The sequence below is a fragment of the Notechis scutatus genome, chromosome 4 (assembly GCF_049901735.1).
Source record: "Notechis scutatus isolate UNSWTSFEM ecotype Mainland chromosome 4, rNotScu1.2, whole genome shotgun sequence".
Classification (NCBI taxonomy): domain Eukaryota; kingdom Metazoa; phylum Chordata; class Lepidosauria; order Squamata; family Elapidae; genus Notechis; species Notechis scutatus.
In genome coordinates this window covers 99,301,099-99,328,891 of record NC_142012.1, presented here as the reverse complement: position 1 = coordinate 99,328,891, position 27,793 = coordinate 99,301,099, and the positions used below count along the sequence as shown (strand labels likewise).

The 27,793-nt window shown below is 40.2% G+C and overlaps 1 protein-coding gene across 1 annotated transcript in view; it reads right to left on the bottom strand.

Moving 5' to 3' along the window:
• LOC113414053 (protein FRA10AC1) overlaps window positions 1–25,990 on the bottom strand; it is a 29,988-nt gene extending 3,998 nt beyond the window's left edge. The window contains exons 1-10 of the mRNA XM_026670760.2: window positions 25,845–25,990; window positions 18,582–18,658; window positions 15,645–15,731; window positions 15,517–15,562; window positions 14,435–14,511; window positions 13,576–13,659; window positions 10,481–10,565; window positions 9,241–9,286; window positions 3,352–3,465; window positions 1,902–1,944 (exon numbers count right to left, since the gene is read on the bottom strand). Of these exons, the coding sequence (XP_026526545.2) occupies window positions 1,902–1,944; window positions 3,352–3,465; window positions 9,241–9,286; window positions 10,481–10,565; window positions 13,576–13,659; window positions 14,435–14,511; window positions 15,517–15,562; window positions 15,645–15,731; window positions 18,582–18,658; window positions 25,845–25,877 (692 nt within the window). The 5' untranslated portion in view covers window positions 25,878–25,990. The remainder of the gene's footprint in view (window positions 1–1,901; window positions 1,945–3,351; window positions 3,466–9,240; window positions 9,287–10,480; window positions 10,566–13,575; window positions 13,660–14,434; window positions 14,512–15,516; window positions 15,563–15,644; window positions 15,732–18,581; window positions 18,659–25,844) is intronic.
• Window positions 25,991–27,793: the final 1,803 nt, after the last annotated feature.

The following is a 27,793-nucleotide window of genomic DNA, read 5'->3' as shown; positions in this document are numbered from 1 at the left end:
AAAAATATCTGATTTCAATTGAACTGAAATATGCCACGTTGATTCTAAAGCAGAATTTACTCAATTTTAACCTCAAAAATGTCTGGAAATGCTAGCATTTAGTCCTCTGGATAGAAAATAGGGCCCTGGTTTTTATCAATCTAATACCACCTTGGGAAAAAAAAGACTGCCTACTTACTAACCACCAAGACAATTGTCCTTATACAATTAGAGGCTATATACATGCAGGCAAATTTGTGCACTTCTGTATTTCTATTTCATGAGCAAGCAACGGTTGCATATACACAGTTTCTCTGACAAATTGGTATTAAAGATACTAATTTGCTTCCTAAAACGTGGATGAATGGTGTTACCAATCAAGTAATAAGGCAATACAAATAACAGTTCTGTTTATCGTTCAAGTAAATTCTCTACAGGGGTGTCAAACTCGCGCCAACATATTGTTGTCACGTGACGTATCAGAACTTTCCCTCCCCTTCGCTAAATCTGGGATAGGCGTGGCCAGAATATGATGCATCTGGCCTGCAACCCGCGAATTTGACACCCCTACTCTACTAGTTTCCCTTAAATTATGCAGCAATAATAGGTTGGCAATACAAAGCAGAATGTGGTGGAGGATGGGCCAGAGTCACAGAAGGAAGGGGCTCAGAGGGCCAAGAGACAAAGAAGCTTGAAATTTCTGGGAGGCAGGAAGAGGACAGAGGACTCCCCCTAGCAGTTCCAGGGTATATCTAATCATTATATCTATGTCTGCACATAAGCTCTTTAGTCTGGCATGATTTCTGTAGGTGTAAGGAAATTATTCTGAAGTAACTCTTCGTGTTGTTCTTGGCTCCTTGGACTCCTTGGCTTAGCTAATTTGGTGATTTACAACTGTGAGGGTGAAGCTTGTGGGTTGGTTTCCAACGTTTCATTACTAGGCTAAATAACATCTTCAGCAGAGTTTAGGGGATGTCAGTGTTCTTATGTTTATAAGGGATTCGGGTGTGGGTGTGCCAAGTGAGGGTCTTGTGATGAGCCAAGTGGGAGTCGTCAGTAAGAGTTGTATCGGGTCTTGTGATAAGAGAGGTTACAACAGGTCAGAGTCATTGGGAAGTGAACTGCTGGCGGGGGGGAAAGTTGTGTGGGTTGGTTGAGGGCTGGTGCTGTCTGTGGTTAGCTGTGAGGTTGAGTTGGATTCTGAGGGGTTCGTAGGCTGGTTGTATGTGTCTGTTGATAGAATGGCTTGTGGGGTGCCAGGCTTTGATGAACTCACAACTGTGGCGGGTGGTTTTACAACTATGTTAAGAGTACACTTCTTTTACTCATACTAGCTAGGATTATGAAAGTTGAACCAAACACATTTGGAAACATATTTTAAATAGTAAATGATTACAGTAATAACAACAAAAGGCCAGGCTGCTGGGAACTGTTCCTATAACTACGTTCCTATAACTGTTCATATAACTATGCTATAACTATAACTAATACGACATCCTAGGTTTTTCTAAAGGACTAAATGCACATGAAGGCCAAGACCAGCTAAAAATTTAGCAGGTATGATTTCACATTGTTGTATATATTATAATAATAATATCAAGATCTGAAAACCAAAGGTTAAAAAGATTATGGCATAAACCAGCAGTAGTGGTCCCAATGGTAAGTAATATATGCCTTGGGTGCAATCCCATTGGTAAACATCGGCATTGATAAAATCACTACTGGTCAATTGCAAAAGGCAGCTTTACTTGCAACCTGAAACAATCCCTCACATCAGATAATACCATCAAACAACAACATCTCCTTATTCCAGGTCCTTGGGAAGCACTTGATAGATAGATCAAAATGCCAAATCCAATCAAAACATCTGGCTGACTGTGTGACAAGCCATAATAATAATAATGCATTGAAAGGTGCATTACCTGTGATGAAAATTTAATTTGAAAGAGCATTCTGGACAGAGTCCTTTAAAAAAAAAAGGAACATATTTTATTTATATGCACACATAGAGACACACACATAAATTGGAAACCACCTATAAATAGAAGGGATACCAATAACTATCATTAAATGCATATGTAATTAAAAATTAATATGATTTTGAGAGCCTATTCAATATAGTAGTTAACAGCAGTGGCACAGAAACCGGGAAACCGAGATTTAGTCCTGCCTTGGACACAAAACCACCTGAGTGACATTGGGCCAGTCTCTCTCATTCAGCCCTAGGAAGCACACAAGAGCAAACCTGGTCAAGAAAATTTCATTGGCTTGTCCAGCATGTTGTCAGGAGCCAACACTGACTTGTGGCTCACTAGGTTAGGATGCTGAACTATCAACAGGTTCGCGTTCGAGACTCAGTTGCTGTCGCAGGAGAAGGTGAGCTCCCATCACATTCTCCAGCTGACCCAACAGTTTGAAAGTAGGCAACTGTGAGTAGATAGATGGATACCACTTTGGTGGGCAATTTAACGGAGACATCAAAAGAGGCCAACTGGGCGACCCAGGGCAACCATTCAATCCTTTCAACCCAGAAGCACTTTGGTGCTCTCAACAAGAACGTAGTAGTAACCCTAATTTGAAGGCACATATACACACATATAAATGCTATTTTTATGCTTCAAGGATTGCCATGTATAAATTTTCACTTTGCATTTCTTGGGTTACCTTTCGTCAGAATGTTTGTGTATCTGCTTGGATTATGTGGTGGCTGAAAGTCAGCTGGCTAATTAACCTTCCTGATGCCGTTCATTCTCAAAACTCTCCCACCGATCAGGAAAACGTAGCAGTTTGAGCCACATGCGGGGTGCAACTAATGCACCCAGAAATTAACTGTCAATCTATCATGGATTGTAAGTGAACCTAACTGCACTTTCTTTTGGATATGTTGTAGTTAAATTTCCCTTCACCTATATTTTTAAAATACCTAATGTTATTTTTCTACAAATTTAAGATTAAGACATTAAGAATTCTTTATTGGCCAAGTGTGATTGGACACACAAGGAATTTGTCTTGGTGCATATGCTCTCAGTGTACATAAAAGAAAAGATACATTCATCAAGAGCAGAGGTGGTATTCAGCCGCTTCTGACCAGTTCTGGAGAACCGGTAATGGAAATTTTGAGTAGTTCGGAGAACCAGAAAATACCACCTCTGACTGGACATTTTACACTATCCTTCCCCTGCCATGTCCACCAAGCCACACCCACAGAACTAGTAGTAAAAACATTTGAATCCCACCACTGGTTAAGAGTCAAGAATCATAAGGTACAACACTTAGTAATAGTCATAGGGTACAATAAGCAATCAAATCATACTAGGAAACAGTCAATCTCCATTGAAAAGGAGATAAGTATTGATTATATGACGGACTTACTTAATTTAACAAGTGCGTTTTTCTTTTGCCCATGTTCAATATAGCCAAAATTCACCTCCCAGCTCTTTAAGCCTTCTTTTTCATCACAATGTTTGCTTCCACAAGAAAAATGCCCTGGAGAGAAATTGAACAGAACATTAAATTACCAAGATTGTAAGAATTGCTACATGATACAATATTTACAAGTAAATAACTTGCTGAAATGTCCATTTGAAAGGTCTTATATTTAAGGATATTATTTAAGGATATTGTATTTATTAAATGCTACAAAGCATTAACAATGGAGAAAAAATTACCATATTGATTCACTCATATGCAGACACTTTAGTCTGATCTTTTTGGTATTTTGCATAGATGGGAAAAGGAAAAACAGAATTAGATAGAAATAAAAAGCATTAAATTATTTACAGTCAGTGATAAAAAATGGGGATGAGCCTGCTTCACAGTTGTTTCTGGATAGCTTCCGGCACTATAAATAAGAATACTTTGTCAATTCATTTAACTTCTTCACCTTAACACATTTTTATCTGTTGTTCCAAGGTTGTTGGAATTTCTGTGAGACAGGTACTTTATACAAAACAAGTCTTGTCTGGAACTGGAAGCACTTAAATTCTCCATAATTATTTGCTTAGGGAAACATAATTGCCATAATTGTAACTTACCATGTAGTTTATCAGAAATTAGCATATTGAAACAATACACAAAATAACTTAGCATTCTATCTGCAGGAACAGGCACTTATGACCATGATCCAGATCAATACTTCTCAGCCAGCTGGATGTAGGAATAAAGAAATAATCTAAGTCACGGATGTCCAAACTTGGTTTAAGACCGGTGGGCTTCAACTCCCAGAATTCCCCAACCAGCATAGTCGGCGGGGAAATTCTGGGAGTTGAAGTCCACTGGTCTTAAAGTTACCAAGGTTGGACATCCCTTGATCTAAGTCAGGGGTCTCCAACCTTGGCAACTTTAAGACTTGTGGACTTCAACTCCCAGAATTCCTCAGCCAGCAAAGCTGGCTGAGGAATTCTGGGAGTTGAAGTCCACAAGTCTTAAAGTTGCCAAGGTTGGAGACCCCTGATCTAAGTAAAGATGTGTGATTAAAAGCATGGCCCAAGATCTTTTAGGTGCTCAACCTGACATGGACCCTCAGCTACTGTGGTTTGAGGTGAAAAAACTTTTGATTTTGATGTTCATTTGAGTGCCTTCCAAAAAGTCTTTGCAAACAAAGACAAGAAACATGGAAAGCTGGGCCTTGTCATTTACTTTAGTGTTGTGTCTCAATCTTCCTGCAAAGCACCCAACAACAACAGCAACAACTTCAAAAGAAACAGCTTTTCCTTCCAAATCATCGCGACTCCTGTCTGTTCTCAATCATTTCTGCCTGTAACTGTTGGATTCGCATTGTATGTCCTTGTATTTTAGGGAACATTCCCCCCCACCTCAGTTTCTCTAGCTGCCTTTGGAGCTTCTTGACCTTTATTGCAAAACAGCAAAGGTCCTGTAAAGCAGCGGTCACCCACTGGTGGTCCACGAGAAAATTTTGGTGGTCTGCAGAAAAATGATTTGCATTTTTTTTTATATTGCACTAAATCAGGGGTCCTAAAACTATACCCCCTGGGCCTGACCTGTGCAATGAATGTTTGTATTGCTGCAGAGACTCTCCCCCCTTCGGGGTCTTTTTGTGTGGGTCGAAGGGGGGCAGAAATTCCAACTTGGGGTCTGCTTCAGCCTTCTAGGGCAGGGCTTTGGGCAAAGGCTGGAAGGAAATGCCACTGGTGGCGAAGAGCTGGAGGGTTCTTGTTCCAGCGGGACTGCATCATGGCCTGGAACTGGCTGACCATCTCAGCCCCCCCGAGCCTCCAGGCACTGATATCTGGCCTTGCATTACCGCAGGCCTTTCCTCTGCTTGGAAAGCCTGTGCTTGTATGATGGAGTCAATGACCAGTCATCTGCAGGGTGCAAAGAGGTCTAACTGCCTTCGCAGGGTTTATTGCTTTTATACGGTTTTTCCAAGCAGCCAAAGGTAATATAGAAACAGCATTTGCGCTGGTGGATTCTCCTCACCAATCTTAAGAACGTACCAGCCAGGGGCAGTGTTCCGCAGTATCCTGATGACGTGAACTAGGTGAGATAATGTTTGAGGCATGCAGGCATTGGAGATACGGCAGTGTGCTGCTCGCAACCTCTACCTGACCTCTATCTCTACACTCATAGTCCTCAGTGAGATGCTCCTGCTGAGTCAGATCCAATTTGAACTGACCCAGCTGTTTTGCCAACTCTTTCTCCTGGCGGCTGCTTAGCTCCAACAACTGCTTCCAGTTGGGACCCTAAGGAGTCCGGCCAGGGAGGCGAGGAGTGGCTGGGAGGGGAGGGGTGAGTAGAGGCTAGCAACATGACATCGAGTTGGCCACACCCACCCAGTCACATGACCACCTAGTCACGCCCACCCAGCTGGTTATTAGGCAGATCGTATTAGTGGTCCTTGGGATTTAAAATGATGAATTTAGTGGTCCCTGAGGTCCGAAAGGTTTGGGACCCTTTCTGTAAAGCACAGGTCCCCTTCTTAGCCTTGCTTTCTGCTTTGACATTTAATTAACCAAAGGGATATTTTAGTTAGTATTTTAAAGCCACAATAGTAAAAATTGGCCTAAGCAATAGTTCCTATATTCATTATGCTTACATCAAATGATAGATATTATCATCTTGGACAGGGCTATTTAGATCATCAGGTTCAATACAAGAAATAAAGTATAATAATTGAATTAGCTATATGTTTCTCAGAAAAATACATCTCATCTTTAATTCTGTCTGTGTGAAAGTCAGACTCCCTAACAAACGATTGATGATGAATAACATCCAAATCACTAATCGAAATGATCCCTGAGGATTTTTTTTCCCTTCAACTTTTCTTCCTGCTGCATTTTGACCTATCTTCAAAAATGACTCCAAGCGTTTCCCCAAAAGCAGATTGCTTTGCTGAACTAATAAAATGAGTGTAGCATGAGACAGCATGGTCCAGCCAAGCCCTGCTATGTATTACATTGCATACTGGATTTTTTTTAGACATTATTCTGTATTTAATGCTACATAAAGTATAAGGGATATGCAGCCTCTTGGAGAGATTCATCTGGATGCCTTCAGAGTGATGCCAATTTGTATTAAGAGGCTCACCACCAAGCCTTTTTTTTTTTTAAAGATTAAACCTCAGACTGTCCGGCTTAGCTGGATTGACAATATCCTCAAATACTTCCATTCTGCCTATAAAACCAATTGTAATTCTAAACCTTACACCAAAAGGTAAGGAACTTAATCATTTTTTCCCCACCAAATAATATTAAGTTCTTGCTAAAAAGAAAAATAAATAAATCAAAGTCCTGGGTTTTGAATTTCTACCCACAACAATAACGACAAAGGAATAGTTTATTTTAAGAACCAACAGCAAATGAACTGCATTGTAACAGATAGCAACCCATAGTAATGTGAAAAGCTGTAAGATGCATACAAAGTAAAACAGCCACATATATTTATTGGCGAACACTGAGGAAAGAAACCTGAATCAAATGATTTTTTTAGAAAAATACAGCCTTCCTAATCCTAGCAATGGCTTCAGCTGCTGCTCTAGAAGCAACTTTGAGGAATTTCATCAGAGAGGATTTACTTATGGGATTAGCTGGTTACATTTTTGAGGTGGGAATGTATGAAGGAATTTTGATCAGCTTAGCTAATATCCCAAACCTGACTAACTTTCACCTACAATTATGCAACAAACATGGAGTATTGCATTAGCATAATAACCAATAATCCACAACTAGACATGTAAATAATGCATGTTAACCAAGAGTCCCCCCAGAATTAGATACGTAAATAACTTTCAGGATTTGGCAATTACCAAAATATTTGGTCTTTGTGTCTTATTTTGATTTCGTCTCTGGCTGCTCAGAATACATGAACATCGCTTGTTGTTTTACATAAGCCAGGATTCATTGTTGCAGAAATAAATTCAGTATGCATTAATGTATTGTTAAATGTGGTTGTGATAACACTGTGGTAAATTCGACAGTGTGCATTCATATAAAAAATGGTTGCTGAAATTGGGTGTGTCTGGTTTAATGAAAAGAAGGACTAGGGGTGACATGATAGCAGTGTTCCAATATCTCAGGGGTTGCCACAAAGAAGAGGGAGTCAAGCTATTCTCCAAAGCACTTGAGGGCAGGACAAGAAGCAATGGGTGGAAACTAATCAAGGAGAGAAGCAGAACAACTTGCCTCCAGAACTTGTGAATGTTCCAACATTGGAAGATTTTAAGACGAGACTAGACAACCATTTGTCTGAAATGGTATAGGGCAGTGGTAGCTAACCTTTTTGGGCTCCTGTGCCAAAAATTGCACCCGCGTGCTCGCATGCCAGCACCCAGAAGGCAATGCGCATGGGCCCCCAACACCCCTTGCACATGCACACACAATTCCCCCTTCCCTGCCACTCCCTTACCTGCATTGTGCTTGCCAGATGATTTTTGGCCCGTTTGAGGCCTTTTTCGGCCTGCCAGAGGCTTGAAGGACACCTCTGCAGGCTTTGCAGGCCGAAAAATGGGCCTGTTTTGTCACTTCCGGTATTTCCAGAAATACCGGAAGTGACAAAACGGGCCTACTTTTTGGCCTGCAAGGCCTGCAAAGGCTTCCCTCAAGCCTCTGGCAGGCCGAAAAAGGACTGAAAATCAGCTGGGAGGCACGCGCATGCACAGTGAGGTAAGTTTGCCTGGGGCTCGCATGCCCGCATAAATGGCTCTGTGTGCCACCTGTGCCACGCGTGCCATAGGTTCGCCATCACGGGTATAGGGTTTCCTGCCTGTGCTGGGGGTTGGACTAGAAGACCTCCAAGGTCCCTTCCAACTCTGCCATTCTGTTAAATAGTGAAGTACATTGGTTTAGACCAAAGACACCGAGATGCAGGTTACTCCTCAATTGTGAAATGTGCTAAATGACCTACTGTTCAAAACAAATGTAACACAATCCCCCCCATGTGCCTCTTTTTTGATTAGAATACATTGCAGGTAGTCCTTGACTTACAACAATTCATTCAGTGACCGTTCAAAGTTACAACGGCACTGAAAAAGTGACTTATGACTGTTTTTCCCACTTATGACTATTAGTGCATCCTCTTGGTCATGTGATCAAAATTCAGATGCTTAGCAACGGACTCATATTTATGACATTTGCAGTGTCCTGGGGTCACGCATTCACCTTTTGCAACCTTTTTGCACACACCCAAAAGGAAACTGCAAAAATACACTCAAGAAAACCTACAACTGAATCTCACAACAATGCTGCATGCTCACGCCTCTTAGTGGTAAACTATATTATTGCTCTGTAACAATGATATTTGATGACTTTAATAATCTGAGCAAGCCTGCGGTCATTAAAATTACAATTCACAAAATAGTAAGAATAAATTATTATACAGTTAAATTATGGTATATTAGAAGGCTACTGTACAATTAACAGCAACAATAAACTCCATGGCCTGAAATCAATGGTATAACTGGTGAACTAGAAATAGTTTTTTTGTAAGTCTGAGAAGATGTTAGATCAGGGGTGTCCAACCTTGGCAACTTTAAGACTTGTGGAATTCTTCAACTCCCAGAATTGTGTCCACAAGTCTTAAAGTTGCCAAGGTTGGACACCCCTGTGTTAGATCAACACCAGATGTTAGGAAGGACCAACAAACATAAGATGACATTTTTACCTTCAGTTCTTCAGCCTTCAAAATATCAGATTTTGGGAGCCTGAAGAGGCTGCAGTGAGAGGTTAGAAAAGCCCTTTCCATAACAGAATTCTGCTCATCTAAGTTAGGTTCCAAGGCTCAATAAGGAACAAGAAGAAAACTTGCCTTTTCCTGAGACAACTTCTTGCTCGTGTCTCCATCTAAATCCAAACTGTTGGAAATATTTTACAAACACACGGTTAGTACTTTGCATTTACAAATTCAGCAAACACACAGAAAAAGTAGGAAAAAGTAGCCTCTACATCGAAAAAACTATTTTTTTTATTAAAGTAAGCAATGAACAGCAATTATGAAATCATTGAAATCATAATATCAGTGATGAAAATGAATGTCACATGATTCCAAAGGTTGCTTTAGGAACGAGGTGTGTGAAATCAAAAATGGTAACGATGAATATAACACAGTTGTGCTTAATAGTAGGGTTTTTTTTTAAAGTTATTCGTGTCTTTTATTAGGCTTTTTTTTTAACCAGTTGAATTTTGGATAGTCAATATAAAGAACCACTATAAAGAGATCAGGTGACCGTGCAGGTTATACGACAGCCAGCATTTCAAGGAATGGTCGTAAGTACTACTTGTTCAATGCCATTGTATCGACTTAGATTCAACAGGCTGCCCATTCAGCTATATTTCCTTTTAATCATCCATCACACTGGAATAGTTTTCCGAAAAAGATCAGCTGCTAAGAAGCATTGTAGCCATTAAAATTCATAGCCAGTGCTATATCTGTTCTCATCTGTGCCAAAGGCTAATTTTAAGTCTCTATATTGATTTCAAGAGGATGAAAGAGAGGAATGCAGTCATGTCATTCTCCTCACTGGTTTTGTACTTAAGAAATGTGCTGGATCAAACTAATGCTATATTTCAATACATCTTTGCCCATTATTTGCTAATCTCTCAGAATCTTAACTGCACAAGACCATCTGTGAGCGAGAACTACAGCATTGTGACTTGTCTTAAGGACAACCGCAAGGAATCTGTGAAGCCAGTTTTGGAAACAGAATTTTCTGCTACATGGTTTGCTCCATAGATGTTCATCCAAAGAGAGCGTGAGTTTGCCAGTTGCAAGTATAGCACCTACTCATTAACCTAGTAGCTGCCTCAAACATTTGCTAGGGTTCTGCAACAGCCATTGGGAACAAACAGATCAACATTGCTTTGTTACCTAAACAAAATATCTAAAAGCAAGGTATAAGTCAAGGGTCCGCAAATATGTGACTCTCATGCACCGGTCATAAACAATAATGGTTTTGTAAAACCACCCTCTATATTGTCCAATTCCCTAAAACAATTTGCTAATGAACTAAAATTATTTTCAAAACTTTCAGCCAGAACCTAAAAATTACCTTGTTCTCTTTGTAGTTTCTCAGGTCTGCTATACAGTATTCTTTGAATAATTTATCATAGTATTTCTTGCTCAGCCTCTTCTCCCTGAAAGATAGGATTATTGATTGAACAGAAGAAAAAATATGGACAAAAAGAGAAAAGGTATTCCACCTTTAACAAAGGATAGGCAGAAACGCCAACAAGTTTATTTGCTGTTAAGTATTAGTTGCAACAGAATATTTTTAAATGGTTGGCATTCATTGTTCAAGTAGCTTGCTATTACTTTACTTTTATCATGAGCATGCTTTGCTACAGAGTGTATTATTTCACACTTCCTAAATGTCTGAAGCTATCTTTTGGGGGGAGGGGAGGTAGTATGGTATAGTGCAGTGTTCTCCAACCTTTCTGGCTTCGCAGACTGGCGTGGCGGGGGGAAGAGAAGGGATGGTTCCGTGTGAGCTGCGGGTGAGTGTGCGCATACAGCTCCATTTGAGCAAGCAGCGGGCACATGGAGCTTCGCGCACGCTCACCCTCCACTTCCGTAGCACAGTTCCGAACAGCAGCCTACCATGGAGTTGGGGACCTGAGGTGTATTAGGCTGAGTTTCAATCTTTCCTGCCTTAGGGATGAAAACAGCTGGGTGATCTTGGGACCAGCCACTTTCTCTCAGTCCTAAGAAGCAGGAAATGTAGAGGTGGTATTCAGCAGGTTCTGACCAGTTCTGGAGAACCGGTAGCGGAAATTTTGAGTAGTTCGGAGAACCGGCAAATACCACCTCTGACTGGAGATTTTACATTATCATTCCCCTGCCACGCCAACCAAGCCATGCCCACAGAACCGGTAGTAAAAAAATAAAAAATGAATCCCACCACTGAGGAAATGGTAAACCACTTCTAAAATCTTGCCAAGAAAGCTGCAGTGACTTATCCAGGCAGTCGCCAGGAGTCAAGACTAAATCAAAGGCACCAAATAAGTAAGTAAATAAAAATATTCAAAAAGGAGACTTAAGAATTAAAATGTGAGAGAGATGCCACATCCACACAATTTGCTATGCTGCCATCCCATTCAGGCCACCCTAAATCTTGCTGACCTCATAGTGCTCCCCCCTCCCCATATACCTGGAATGGACCTATGCTATACTGGTACATATGCAGTTTTAACAGGCAACATCCTAAGGGCTATGGTTTCTGTTTCGATCGACAAAACTCCAATCCCATTCTATGCCATTCAATATACAGTATAAAAGGCCTCTGTACAGGTGATGTAGGGCCCACTGATGTGCATTGGGGCATGCTTAATATTATGGCTCCTCAATGCAATGCAACTTTTTTCTTTCCTCTTGAACACTGACCCATTATTATTTTTCATTCTTCTACTTCCTTGAAATTCTGGGTCAGCTGGTTGACTGTAGACTGCAACTATGAGGTTTTTTTAAAAAAAAATATGTCTCTTGACTGCCACCTAGGGGCCACTGGGATTTGCACAGATGAAATGCAGCCACTGGATAAGGTGCTGCTTAACATTGGGAGTTTGAGAAAGGGACTTAGTTAGGGGATTCTGTAAAATATCCCATGAACATAGAGGGATGAGAGGAGACAAGAAGCTAAAGCTATCTCTGTGGGAGCAGCAGCAGAGGTGGTATTCAGCAGGTTCTGACCAATTCTGGAGAACTGGTAGCAGAAATTTTGAGTAGTTCGGAGAACCGGCAAACCCCACCTCTGATTGGGCCCACCCCCATCTATTCTCTGCCTCCCGAGTCCCAGCTGATCGGCTGGGTCTTCTTTGGTTGCCCTGTAAAGGAGAATGGAGCTGGAAAGCAGGTTAGAGGGGTGGGGAGGGAATGGGGCTATAGTATCCTTCCCCTGGAGTGAGGTGGAAATGGCGATTTTGCAGTAACCTTCCCCTGCCACGCCCACCAAGTGACACCCACCAAGCCACACCACGCCCACAGAACTGGTAGTAAAAAATTTGAATCCCACCACTGAGCAGCAGTCCTGGGAAGGGAATGCCTGCCAGTCAGGTCACAGAAGCTCAATTTGCATATCTTAACCTGGAATGAAATTAATCAAGTTTAAGGCCTGGAGGCTCCAGTTTTTTGTTTTTTTTAAAAAAGTATCTTCAGAAAGCGGGAACACCGATCTGCCTTTAGGCTGGTCTACAACCATAATAGGATTTGAGTTGATCTGATCTGATTTGCCTTACAGCCAAAAGAAGACTGAGAAGGTGAGCAAAGAGGTCAGGGATTAGTCCGAAGGAAGTAATCCCAAAGGAAATCGGGAGAACCAACCGGGAGTCCCAAGACTGCTGGCATCGATCATTTCAGCCAACACACAGAAATTTCATTTCAGACTGCTTCCCCAATGCACCTCAGTGGGCCCCATATCACCAGCACAGAGCGTATGAGGTAGGTCCAGTGGTGGCTAACCTTTTTGGGCTCCTGTGCCCAAAATTGCGTACACATTAGCGTGCACGCACTCACATGCCAGCACCCAGAATGCAATGCACACACCCCCACACACCCTCTGCACATGCATGCGCAATCTCCATCCCCCCTCCATCTCCCGCCACCCCCTTACCTGCACTGTGCTTCACAGCTGATTTTTCGGCTGGTTTGAGGCCTTTTTCGGCCTCCAAGAGGCTTGGAAAAAGCCTCTGCAAGGCTTTTCAGGATGAATAATATGCCCGGGCCGTTTCATCACTTCCGGTATTACAGGAAGTGATGAAACAGGCCTATTCGCCCTGAAAAGCCTTGCAGAGGCTTTTTTCAAAGGCTCTGGGAGGCCGAAAACGGCCCGAAATTAGCCAAAAAAAATCAGCTGTGAGGCGCGCACATGCGCAGTAAGATAAGTTTGCCTGCAGCTCGGTGTGCCAGCACAAATAGCACAAGTGGCACGCATGCCATAGGTTTGCCATCGCGGAGGTAGGACAAGGAAAATACACCACTTCTAAATGACCACATCTTAAGTCACCTTTGGGCTGTCATGGGATACTGAGATACAGGGGGAGACAAGCAGACATGTGCTTGGGAAGGGATTAATGCCTTTGGGCCAGACCAAAGAAGTTGTTGTGTGAATCAGTTTGCCCTGACAGAGAAATAAAGAAAAGCTCAAGTTACCAATTCATATCGACTTCATCCTCTTTTCTCCACAAGAACCTGTGGTTCTCCCTTATAACATCAAGGTCAGTTTTATCGTTTTCTCTGTTAAAAAGAAAAAAAAAAGTTGGGGCGAATGATCAAAGAATTGATTTAAATTAAAACGAGTAATAAAAACTGTCCATGCTTTTGCGGTTTTTGTGAAGTTCTTTAGCATATCATTTCCCCCCCTAAAATCTTTATCATAAAATCACATCCCTGACACTACCTTACACTACAACAAAATGCTTCTCATTCTCTAGATTCAGAAAAAATGACAAGATAACTGTACTCAGATTCTTTTATAACTGAGTAATGTTGATTTTAGTAAATATGTTCATGCAGAAATACTACGCACCACATTTAATCTAGATAATACAGTTGATGTGTGCTTTTTAATTCAGAACATAGGATCCAATTCAACAATGTTTTTATATAACAATTTTTTATATATAGCTTCTACTTTTAGTTCTGAATTACACAATTGGCATAATTAAAAGAATTTGCATTTAGCACAGTTAATTCTTAAATATATGATAGAATGCTCTGCTGAAAATTAATTTAAGCATTATTACCTCTTATAGGAACTATAATCTCCAGATATGAAAAGTGTGCATTTATTTAGATAGGAACTTACTGTACTTTTTATCATCAACCTATTCAACATGAACAAGATAAGTAAAATATAATAAGTAGTCTTTAATTATCCAAAAATTACTCATGCATAATTTAATCTTATACGTATGCCAAATAAAGTTTGATTCTATTTGTCTTTAACTATTAATGATTTCAGCCTTTCTGTCTTTTAGAAATAAACTTCTATAAATAAGATGGTACTTACCCTGAACGTCTGAAGTCTTCTTTCTTACCACCATAGTATAAAATGTAATCATTTACGAACTTCCTATGTCTTGCATACTAACAGAATTAAGAAAATTAATAATGTTTCTTTTTAACGATTGCCTAGTAACAACTTCATCTTAAGATCAATTCATAAAAACTAACCCCACAACATTTCTATAATACAAGGTGTAAGAGAGAAAGATTCTAAAGTGATGATTATTGTTAAATGATAAGTTACACACAGTTATTACTACAACAACCTCTATCAAAACTGAAGGATACCTGCAGTAGTTGAGACCTGGAAAAACCCCACAACAACTGTTTTAAAGAGTTGCTGACCAGTGCTGTATTTACATTGAGTGTCTTGAATAATTTATTCTAAATCAAAACTGAAACACTGCAGAATTATATAAATGTGCATTTTATAGTGCTGCAGTTGTTATATATTTGAATACATACACAGAGATACATAGACATTAATCATAGCTCATACAGTGTAAGTATTACTGTTAGCTTCAGAAATGGACATACTGTAGTTACAATTCTTTGCCTTCTTTTAATTGCTCATCTTAATTAACATTTGGAAAACACAGCCTTATTACTGTGTAGGAAAGAGAAAGCACATCTAAGATATATAATTAAATAAATGTATTTGTGTATAGGCGAATAGCAAAGAGGAGACTTTTTTCTCCTTATTAAATTACATTTTCATATTTTGAAATATTGAAGTCATAGCTGGGAAAATGCATCCTATTAATCTCCCAGACTGATCTTTGACAATTTTCTAATGTAATTTTCTTTTCCGCCTGATCAGTTTCCTTACTATTTTCTTTTCATTTAAAAAGAAACACCAATCTAACCAAATACCCTGTTTTTCCTCCCTTCCCGCAAAATCAAGATAACCAGAAATTGTTCGTGCTTGAACGCTGCCTTAAGAAATATAATTTAAAACATACTTGAAGAAAACCACAAAGACAAAAATAAATGCAAAAAAAAATGCTTGAGAGTGTTCAGACAGGGTTTTTTTTCTCTCTCAATATTAGAGTATTTTTGCTTTTAAATTAAAATATTAAAGGATACAGCATCCATTGCTATTAAATGGAAGCGTCTATTTCGGGCTTCTTCCCTAGGAAAAAAAGAAAATGTTATTCAAGTCGTTTGAATGCTTATTACAATTCTGACAATGTTACACTAGTGTGATGGAGTACCTGTCCCACTCATCCATGGCCACCTGTCTGTGGGCCACCTTGTCCGGCTTGTCCTTCTGGAAGGGCTTTTTGAGAATTGCATCTTTGCTGGTTGGCAGGGAGAATGGAGAAGAAAAAAGAAAGTATTTCTTAGATATTGCATTTACCGTAATTTTTTAAAATCCCTCTTTCGAATACTACGTACATATGGTAATTGTGAAATACTCAGATAATAACTAGAAGCAAGAATGATCACTAGGAGTTCCCATAGTTTCCATGGGACACATATTCAGATGCCGGGATTCATACACCTAGAAGGATCAAAATTATATAGACTCTGGTTTTTCCCTGACACTCTGTGAAAAGGAAAATTGGACTTTGGAAAAGGCAGATAGGAAGATGGTTGATCCTTTTTGGATCATTGAACAAATCAACCCATAGTTCCCACGTAAGACACAAATGACCAAATTCAAATAATCATATTTCAGACACATTATGCCAGGGGTAAGCAACTATGGCCCTGTACTGACTTGGGAACTTCAAGGTGCAAGGGAAGAGAAGAAGGCAAACCGGACAGACTCAATTATGGCAACAGTGGGCAAACACCAGTCAATTGGAACAAGACTTAAGTATCTTAGTCAGAAAATCCCATTGTAATGGCTACTTCTTCCTTCCTTGATTAGCAACTGAGAGGCCAATTGGTGCTCTTCAAATAGCAAGATCTGACCCTAGAACTTCTAGATACCAACCTCTTGCTCCTTGCAAGCTTGTTTATCTCATGTAGTCCGTTCATGTGCAAATGAAAGGAATTAGGTTGGAAAGACTGCTTGAAATATTTGGCGCTACGTTCAAACCCCCATAAGAATCATTCCAATAGGAGCAAGTGCTACTACAAGGAGTAAGAATGCGGTGGTTATCTGCCTCTCTTTAAACCAATCGGCTACTCTAAAGAACTGCATTAAAATGTTGTGTTGTGTTGCTGAATCCAAAGCACCGCATAGCTCTAATGAATTATTATTATTTTTTATTCTTCGGGACTAGTGAAATTCTAATGACTTTTTTTAAAAGTTGATAACCTTAACATTCTCCTGGATAACCATAATAATTTCACAATGATAATATTATGGTTATCCAGGAGGAGTTGGTTTAGATTTCTGTGTGTGTGTGTGTGTATGTCTTGTTTCACCATTTTTATAAGTCTCCCCTCTGTTTATTTCTAAGCAACCAAGATAATGCTCCCGAATGCCACATTCAATACCAGGGTTACTTGAATTTAAAAAAAAATCAGCATAAACGAATGTACCTATTTATAACCTCACTCCCAATCATTGAGCATAGGATTGCAATACACGCCACGTCCCCTTCAGGCAGAAAAATCTATCTAGATGGTCACTAGGAGTTGAAAAGGACTTGATGGCAAAGTAATCAATCAACCCTTCTCCATAAAGACAAGTCAAGAAGAAATAACAAGCAACCGTTATACTTCATTTCTTCCCAGTAGGAATCCTTTCCCTCAACTTCTTGGCCTCCAATTTCCTTGGGTTTCTTGTTCAGTACAGATAAACTTTGACTTATGACTCCAATTGGGACAGCAAAATTTGTTGTTAAGCAATGCGGTCATTAAGCAAGACATTAGGGGACTACCATAATGTAAGGTTGAAAGGGGTGATTGATTACATAACCCACTGCAACTGTTGTAAATGTGACCCAGTTGCCAAGCCAGATTGCAATCTGCAATCTGCAACAGTTGTGTGATGACTGATGCTAAATCAATTTTTTTCAGCGTCGTCATGAACTTTTGTAACTAAATGAACTGTCATAACTTGCGGACAACCTGTTGTCTGACGTAGCCAGGGATCATCAGCCAGCCTTTAGTGGGGCTCTATGGGAAGCTCAAAACTGCAGGTAGAACTTGACTTACAACAGTTCATTTGGTGTCTGCTCAAAGGGAAATTGGCACCGAAAAAAAGTGACTTATGACCATTTTTCACACTTTATAACCATTGCAACATCCCCATAGTAACATGATTTACATTCGGATACTTGACAACTGGTTCATATTTATGACCGTTGCCGCGCCTCGGGGAAATGTGATTTTTTTTCGACCTTCTGACAAGCGAAGTCAATAGGGAAACCAGATTCACTTAATAGCCATGTTACTAATTTAACAAGTGCAGGGATTCACTTAACAACTGTGGTAAGAAAAAAAATCCGTAAAATGGGGCAAAACCCTCTTAACAAATTTCCCACTTAGCCATGTAAGTTCTGGGCTCAATTGTGGTCGTAAGTCAAGGACTACCTATACAAGGAATGGGATCAGGGGTGGGATTCAAATTTTTTAACAACCAGTTCGGCGGGCATGACTGGGTAGGTGTGGCCATGTGACTGGGTGGGCGTGGCTTCTTCTTGTTGTTTTTTTTGCAGCATTCCCCCCTGGTTTTTTTGGCCTCCTGGGCCTCGGGGAAGCCTCCTGGGTGAAGCAGTAAGACAACGAGGGACATCCCGGCACAGCTGATCATCTGAACAGCTGATTGTCGGAAGGGAAAAAAGAAAGAAATACCTTAAGGAGTGACTGGGCAGGGAGAACGCAGTCAGCAATGTCGGGCATGCGCGTGATGTCGCGCATGCGCGGTAAGGACTGACTGGGAGGAGAGGAGAGGGGTGGGCAGAGAGGGGCGGGGCCAGCCAGGGGCACGATTTACTGGTTCTCCAAACTGCGCAGAATCATAACAACCGGTTGTATAGAACCAGTCTGAACCGGTAGAATCCCACCCCTGAATGGGATGGCAAACAGCCACTAAATGGATGCTACAATATTTTTTTAACAGTATTTTTCGAGATAAGATACTCTGCTCATACTTAAGTTTAAAAACTCTGCTCACACTTTAGTAAAAAAAAAAAAAAAAGTCTGCTATATGCACACATATAAATTATAACGCTACTAGAGCTATATGTTACCTATTTTTCTGTTGGCAAGATTTCTCCACCGTTTCATCATCACTAAAATCAGAGTCATAGTCTCCATGGCCAAGTATCTGGAGGAAAAAATGTACAACATGGATTCTGGTAAATTTATGGATTGTAAGACATTGGCTTCAAAGGGCAATTTCCAAACTGAAATAACCAGAAACATATTTTGCGGGGGGAAACATGAAATGACACACACACAAAAATTGGCTACTGGCTTCATAAACAAAGACTTGGTCTGAACAATGGGAAACATCAGCAGATTTCTCTCTATCTCTCTTCTCAGTTATGCAAAAATCCATTGTCTGCAATCATAAATTTCAATATACGAAACAGCAAAGAATAATGTTACAGCTAGGAGTGGCTAGGAATCTCTGTCTGCATATACAAGTAGTTCTCGACTTACAACCAGTTCAAAGTTACAACAGCACTGAAAAAAAGGGCTTACGGCCATTTTTCACAGTTAACAACCATTGCAGTATCCCCGTGGTCATGGGATCTAAATTTGGATGCTCGGCAACTGACTCATATTTATGACGGTTCCAGTGGTCATGACCTTTTATGACCTTTGGACCAGCAAAGTCAACAGAGAAGCCATGTTCACTGAACAACCTCATTACTAATTTAACAACTGCAGTGATTCACTTAACTACGGGGGCAAGGATGCTGGTAAAATGGGGCAAAGTTCACTTAACAAAAGGTCTCACTGACCAATGGAAATGTTGGCTCAATTGCAGTCGTAAATTGAGGATTGCCTGTTTAGGGAGATCATATTCCTTCAGAGCAAAATGAGAGGAGGGTTCATAGAGTAGTCCGAGGTGCGTAACTCTGACAACTTTACAATCTGTAGACTTATAATCTGTGGACTTCAATTCCCAGAATTCCTGAGCCAGCCGGCTCAGGAATTCTGGGAGTCGAAGTCCACAGGCCATAAAGTTGCCATAATTGCCCACCGCTGGAGTAAACTAACAAAGGATTATTTGTTCTTGTACCCCTCTTTCCTCTTCTTTTCCAGAGCAGAGGGGTAGGGGAAAAAAAGTGTGGGACCACTCCAATGGCTGCAGGTTTCTACAATGAGGCCTCCCACTCCAAACAATATGTACAACTAGTTCTTGACTTTTGATCATAAGGGAGCCTACTCATTAGAGGTCATAAGTTACGATGGTCTTAAAGCAGATCATCATATGATCAACCCCCATTTTGTGAATTTTGCAGCAATTGTTAAGTCAATCTTCATGGTCATTATGTGAATCTACGGTCGTTAAGTGAATTCATTGTTCGCTGTGGGCATTTTTGCTGAAAACCGTAAATGCCAGGTTTTTTTTTGGAGGGGGGGGAAATGTTGTAAATTGTGATCACATGACCACAGGACATTGCAAATGGCCATAAACGCGGGCCAGTTGGTGAGCATTCAAAACGCATTAGTGGATCAGGGAGTGAGGGGGACCACTGGAACTGCACCTTAACTACCGTTGTAACTTCAAATGGTCATTAAATGACTGGATACAAGTCAAGGCCATGCTGTAAAAAACAACTTTCAAGGCAGCCAGTCTTAGCTACCTATGAAGAGCCAATAATTGCACACATTTTTTCCCAGGGGAAACTGCATGCCCACATGTATTCTGTGTGTTGGGAACAGTTTAGGAATCCATCCCTGGCTTCTTCAGATCCTAAGGCAGGGGTGTCAAACTCAAGGCCCGCAGGCTGCATTTGGCCCATGTGCCCTCCCTGGAAGCAGCGAAGGACCGGCCCGCGGTGCCTCTGCCAGCTAAAATGGCGCTTAGGAGGGCTGTGTGCATCCTCCCAGAGCTCCATTTTTGCTGGCAGAGCATTGCAAGAGGCCGTCACAGCTGAAAACGGAGCCCAAGAGGGCCCACACCGCCTCCCTGTGTTCCGTTTTCACTGGCATAGGGCTGCAGGAGGCCACTGCAGCCAAAAACAGAGCCTCAATGAGTGATGTCGAGCTGGCCGCGCCCACCTGGCTGTAGCCTCCCCGGTCCCTTGAGGTCAAGCATAACCCTTTTGTCCTCAATGAAATCAAGTTTGATACCCCTGTCCTAAGATCCTAACAGTTGTATGACTGACCCAGGTTTGCTCAGCAAAAACCTGTAATAAAAAGTATAACTGGCGAAGTTATACTTTAGCCTTATTTGGCATAGTACAAAAAAAGACCGTTCCATGCTATGCATCAGACAACAAGGCACCAAAGGGCAGGATTCTAAAATTTATTTCCAATTTCCTCTTTCACCCGAGTAGCTACAGTTCTTCTTTAATAAGGCATATAACCCTGATTTAAGTTCATAGGGGGGAAATTTAGCCAGAAAATATGGAATTTATTAAATAGGGTATTTTTAAGAATTGCATAATATCCCTTTCTTGCTAGTACTTTATGATCCAACTTCAGGTTTTTTTTAAATGAGAAAAAGAACTTTCTTCCTTCTACCAGTGTCGTTTTCTGTAATTCAAGTTTCAAGAGGATTTCAAAAATGTCACACGTTCCTTTTACAATCTTAAAAGTACATAATTTTTCCCAACTTACTTTGCAGATGTATGGGTGAAAGTGGCATTTTTAATCACTAACATTTATGACTGATTGTAGAAAACAAACATGATTAGTTATTCCACGCTGAAGTGCTTAGAATACAAAGGTGATATCAAAGCAATTGGAATTGGAAACCAGTTTCTATCTGAGGTTTTGGAACCTTGCCAACTAAAGAAGAACATGGAAGGGCCATGAATGTTTTCTAAATTCTGATTAAAAAATTATCTTCCTCTTGCAATTTACTTGAGAACAGGTTTTCAATCAATAATGACAAACTATCGAAAAGATACTTTATCTGCAGCACTTTTGATACTGGGATAGATTTATGATGGGGACAAACACATTTACTAGCCGTGAACATTATCTAATTAATATCATCATGCATACAACAGATTGCAAAGATGGACCAAAATAGACAGCAGCCTTTCAATTTATGCATACAAGTCATTTCTTATCTGCCTTAGTAGTTATGAATTCAAAACCAGACAAAAGAGTTATTCACGGTTAAAAGTGACATAAAAACTATAAGTGCCATAAAGCTACTTTTTTGATTAGATTGAATAGGTTGATGGAGAACAATGTATTAACTCTATTTTAAAAATTGAAATAAAAAATAAAATGATAATACACGAGGAAGGATTCTTTGGAAGGAAAAGCTATTTAAGCAAATAATAATGATCCCCCCAAAAAGCAAAGCACCAAATACTTGATTACCAACAACTTTCAAATTGCCAACTGGTATGTTAGCTGATGCAGCCTAATAGCATCTAATTGAAAACAAACTCTTTTGATCTGAGCTGAAAGGAAACTGCACATCAGCTCCTAACTGACAAAATCATTTTGGAAAGCTTTGTAAGAGAAGGAAGACCAACTTCAACTAATTAAAAGACGACATTTGATTCCCTGCAACATGACTGGATAATGAAGTGCCTATAAATAATAGGAGTCAGTAGAAACATTGGAATCTTGGTTCAAAAATCAATGGTGCAATGGAAGACATAGCTGTTTGTCAATGGTGATACAGAAAGAATTTTCCAAGGGGACTCAGTATCACTACTGCTCTTTGTATCATTGCACTGATTCCTCCATCAATACTAGTGAACAAGTTCAAGTCATGACTATGAAAAATAAAAAACCACCATCTGAAATAGGATCACTGCTCAACACTGTCCACATATAAAGTCAAGATACTGCAACAGTGTTTGGACTGAACAAATGTGTCACCCTTATTATTATCAATAGGGGGGAAATAGTGAAAACTGAAGGAATCAAAATGCTCTAGGGAGTCTGGATGAAGATAATCACTCTAAATACCTGGGCATCCTTCTTCATACTGAAGTCAAGAAGGTGGTTAGTAGTGAATATAACAGAACAGTGAAGAAAAAGTTTAGTCCAAATGCAGTAGAGGAAATACCACCAAGGCAATTAAAACCTGAGCAGTTCCAGTCATTAGATACATACACTGCTGAAATAGCAGAATGGACTCAAACAGACCTAAAAGACCTGGATAGGAAGACTAGAAAAATAATGAAAATGAATCAGCCCTTAATTCAGTGATATTAACAGACTCTATTTACCAAGGAGTATAAATAGGAGTGCAATGTTGCATTTATACCAGAGAATTGGAAAAAAAAAGAAAGAACATTGGAAGAATATCTGAAGAATTTACACTGAAGCTAATTCATCATGAAGGATTACTAGAAAGACCAAACTGGCTTACAAAAAATACCACATAAAGAATAGAAAAGAGACATAGCAAGCCAGGTAGAGTATTATATGGCCAGTACATTAAAACAAAAAAAAAAAGAAAACCAAGCAGGCAAATCAGTTAACAGGACCTGGCAATGGCTAAGAGCAAATAAGTTGAAAAAAGAGACAGATGAGCTAATTTTGGTTGCACAAGAACAAACTTTATGAAAAAATGCATACAAAGCCAGAATTGAGAAGACAACAATAGATAGCAAATGCTGTCTCTTTAAAAAAAATTGTATTGATTTTATTGCTGTATTGTTTTTTTACTGTTGTAACTGTTTTATAGTTTTAGAATTGCAAGCTACCCAGAGTGACTTGGCTGAGATGGGCATCTATAGAATTTGAAACTGAATAAATATAAGAAGGTGAGGAAATAGTAGGCTGCTTCAAGAAGATTGCACAGTCTAACTATGGCATGACGAAGTAGCAACAACGGGGCAGTAGAAGATCTGATAGAAATATAGTTTTCCTGGAAACAAGAACTGGTGGGATCACAAAATAGACAAAATAACAGAAATGGAAGAAGCTAAAGTGCTCTGGGGATTTAGAGTTCAAACAGAGAAGCACTTGTCACCCAGACTTAGTAATTGTTGATAAGAAAGATAAAATGAAGTCTGGTTAGTAAACATGGCAACACCTGGAGACAGGAGAATGAAAGAAAAGGAACTGAAGATAACAAAATACAAAGATAAATAAAAGTAGAATGACTGTGGCAAAAAAAATGAAGGTAGTACCAATAGAAATAATAAGAGGCACCTTGGGTGCAATCCCAAAATAACTGGAGCACCACCTGAAACCATCCACATTGACAAAATCACCATCAGTCAATTGCAAAAGGTAGCTTTACTTAGAACAGTTTTCAAGACAATACCTTTGATATTCTCAAAGAACATCTTCCTATCCCAGGTCCTTGGGAGAGACTCGAAAGGTGGACAAAAATGCCAAATCCTATCTAAACATCTGGCTGACTGTATGACCAAAAATAAACTGATTATCAACAATAACATAATACAATTGCCAAAAATGATTCACTGAAACATCTATAAAAATGATCATGGGCCATTAATGAAAAATTGATGGGATCAAAATGACCAGGTTAAAATTATGCGGGAATTCCCAAAAGAAACTAATGAAGACTTGGTACAAACATAACACATCAGATTGAACTGTGTTTGAAAAGAAGAGTATGTGGATAATTGATGTGGCAATACTAGGGTGTAGTAGTATAGAAAACAAAAAGACTGGAAAAGATAACAAAAAGTATCAAAATCTGAAAATCGAAATTGAAAGTATATGGCATAAACCACTCACGGAGGTCTCAGTGACACTAGATGTCATACCCAAAAAATGTTGGACAGCTCATAAAACATGTGCACATTGACAAATTTTCCATCTATCCATTACAAAAGGACACACTATATATTACACCATATATTACAACATCCTTGGTGCTTAAGAAGAAATCCATAGGTATGAAGGCAAATACTAGCTAAACAACTGGCAGTTGTAATTTCACATAGTTCTGTATAGTTTTGTATATAAGTTTATGTCACTTTAGTTCTGTATTCTGTATTTAGTTCTGTAATGCTGATGTGCTAAAATTATGCAATTTATATTCCCAATGTTCCAGACAAGCACACCCCTTTTTCCACTTTTAATACAGAGCTTCAGGATTTATTATGATTAAGCTGCACAATTTCAATATATGAACTATGATCTAGATTGCAATTATCACATTCAGGTGAGGCAGAATCTTTGCCCTAATTGCTTTCTGATTACTCCCTTGTGTGGTAAGGTATATTTTGGGAAGCAAGTAGCTGGGAGATTTCTGCACATAATGAGACAGTAACTTATTTTGATATAAAATAAACAAAAAAAGAAAGATTCAGATACAATAGAGCCTGTACAGTGGCTGAATTGATTGTAAATGGAGGGATATGCTCACCTCAGCTATACATATGGAATTTAGTGATATGTGATATGGTTTTATGATTCATATCAATGCACTTCAAAAAGAATTGAGAGGTGAATTGTAATCTGAAACAATAAGGGCCGTGAAGTTTGAATGCATCATCTTTAAATAGTTTTGAATCATTTCTAGGCTTGCTTAGGCCTAAAGACAGAAATGACACTATGATAGTCTAAGATCATGGTTGTCCCAAAGGTGTGTTTTTCAAAAAGCAACTGGACTTTTGTTTTTTCTTGAAGATGTTTCGCTTCTCATCTGAACCGAAGAAGCTTCCTGGATGAGAAGCGAAACGTTTTCAAAGAAAAACAAAGTCCAGGTGCCTTTTGGGGAAAAATAAAGCACCTTTTTGGGACGATGGGAGTGAAGTTCTCACACTCGGCCTTCAGACTCAAGGTGTAAATACAGGTAGTCCTCAACCTACAACAGTTCATTGAGTGACAGTTGAAAGTTACGGCACTGAAAAAAGTGACAAGACCATTTTTTACACTTAAAGGACCATTGCAACATCCCACCCAATCACGTGATCAAAATTCAGACCCTTGGCAACTGACTCCCATTCATGAGGGTTGCAGTGTCCTGGAGGCATGTGGTCTGCTTTCACGACCTTCTGACAAGCAACGTCGATGGGGAAGCCAGGTTCACTTAAGCGCTGTGTTACTAATGTAACCCCTGCAATGATTCACTTAACAACTGTGGCAAGAAAACGAGGCAAGACTCACTTAACCAATGTCCCGTTTAGCAACAGACACTTTGGGCTCGACTGTGATCGTAAGTCGAGTACTAACTGTACTATCCCCGCAATTCAGCGTCCTCCTATAACCCCATTTTAAAATTCGATCGAATATTGTGCAAAACGCATCCAGCAATGACGCCCGGGAAGGTTTTCCCTGACGGAACGCGCAGCGCAGCGCAGCGCAGCGCCGCCCTGGGGCGAATCCTCTCGCTGCTCCAGCTGCTCTCTCTCCCTCCACAGCGGAGGACCGCTACTTACAGCCCTGGGCAGCTTCTTCTCGGAGGCCTCCATGTCCCCTCCCAATCGGTCCGCCTTCCCCGGCTCGCCCTCGTTCGCGACTTGGCCGGTGGCGCCCAGAAGCTCCGCCGCGGCGGCGTCCCTCAGCAAGAAAGGCTCGGTCGGAAACTGTGGCGGTAAAAAAAAGAGCCGGTCAGCGAAGCGGCAGCCCCCCTCGCTGATTCTTCAGCCCGGCGCTCCCCGGATCGGGGTGGGTGGGAGAGGCGAGCGGACCTTCTTGTGCTCTCTTAACAGGGAGAAAACGGGAAGAGGGAGAGCCTAATGCTCAGGTTTTTGCGTTCTCTTAATTTTTTGGAGAAAGGGATCCAGATTCATAAAACGGGGACGCCTTTCTGGTCTGGAAATGAAGAAAAGGAGGTGGAGGCTATGAGATATAAATTTCATTCAATATTGGACGCTAATTGGTTTTGCATTTAGCCCTCGAATCGAAACCCAGCCTTTGGGATGGGATGGGATGGGTTGGGTTGGGTTGTAAATCAAAAGACAGGCACTGGCAGAATTGGGATCTTGGACACAAAGCAGAACGAGTGTGAAGGTCTAGAGAGTAAAGTATTCAGGTGCATGGAAAGCATAATAGAGGTAGTTCTTGACTTGTAACACTTCGTTTAGTGACTATTACAACATCACTGAAAAAGTGACTTATTTATTTATTTATTTATTTGATTTGCCAATTGTTTACAAGATAATAAGTATAAATGTATACATAGTTGTGAATACATGAAATGGCCGTTTTTCATACGTATAACCATTGCAGCATCCCCTATGGTCATATGATTTACATTCAGATGCTTGGCAACTGACTCACATTTATGACGGTTGCAGTGTCCTGGAGTTGCGTGATCTTCTTTTGTGACGTTCTGACAAGCAAAGTCAATGGAGAAACCAGATTCACGTAACAATTGCAGTGGTTCACTTAACATGTGGCCAAAAAAAAAAAAAAAAACCATGTGTTTGACTTCGGGGGTGGGGGCGCAGTGGCCAGTTCCAAGTCATTCATGTCAGAGGTACCTGTGGTGGCCCAAGCGCTCTGCCAGCGAAAATGGAGCCTGGGAGGGCCGCGAGCTCCATTTTCACTGGCAGAGGCATCACAGTTCCCAGGGCAGCCCTGTGAGCTAGATCCAGCCCACGGGCCTTGAGTTTGACACCCCTGCCATAGCCTAAGCTTTTCTGAAAAATTTCAAGATGATAAAAATGAAATCAATTCTATGGTGTGACCTGATTAGGCCTGTAGTATGTCTAGGAAAATCACCCTTCCGTCTCTGGAGACGGGTCACTCTCAGAAAAGATAAGTATGAGTTTTTTTAAGGAAAGAAGAAAATGTCAAAGTTCCTTTTTAAATTCAATCATCACTTTAAAACAGTTTAGTCTGGTGGGTAAGGTAAGAAACCAGAAGACTATGAATACTAATTCCATTTTGGGCATGAAAGCCAACTGGGTGACTTTGGGCCAGTCAGTCTCTCTCAGTTCAACCTTCCTCACAAGGTTGTTATTGTGGAGAAAGAAGAGGGGTACTACGTATGTTCATTGCCTTGAGTTACTATTTATAAAAATAAAAAGTGAGATATAATTAAATACAAATATAAAAACATTTAGTGACAAGAACAGATTTTAAAATATAGATTTGCAATTTAAACATAGCAATTTAAAAAGGGTCTCTGGGAGAAAAACAATAAATACTGTATGTATGACTCTGGATAAATTTCAAGATTGTATTGATCGATCCCAATTTAGAGGAACTCTGATATAGAATGATTGATTATTTGCCATCAAGTCATTTTTGACTGTTAGTGACCACATAGATTGATTTTCTCCATTACAATTTATCCCTAACCTAGTCTTTCAAGACTTCCAACATTACACCCATTACTCTGTTACCGAGTCCATCCCCCTTGCTGGAAGTCATCCTTTTC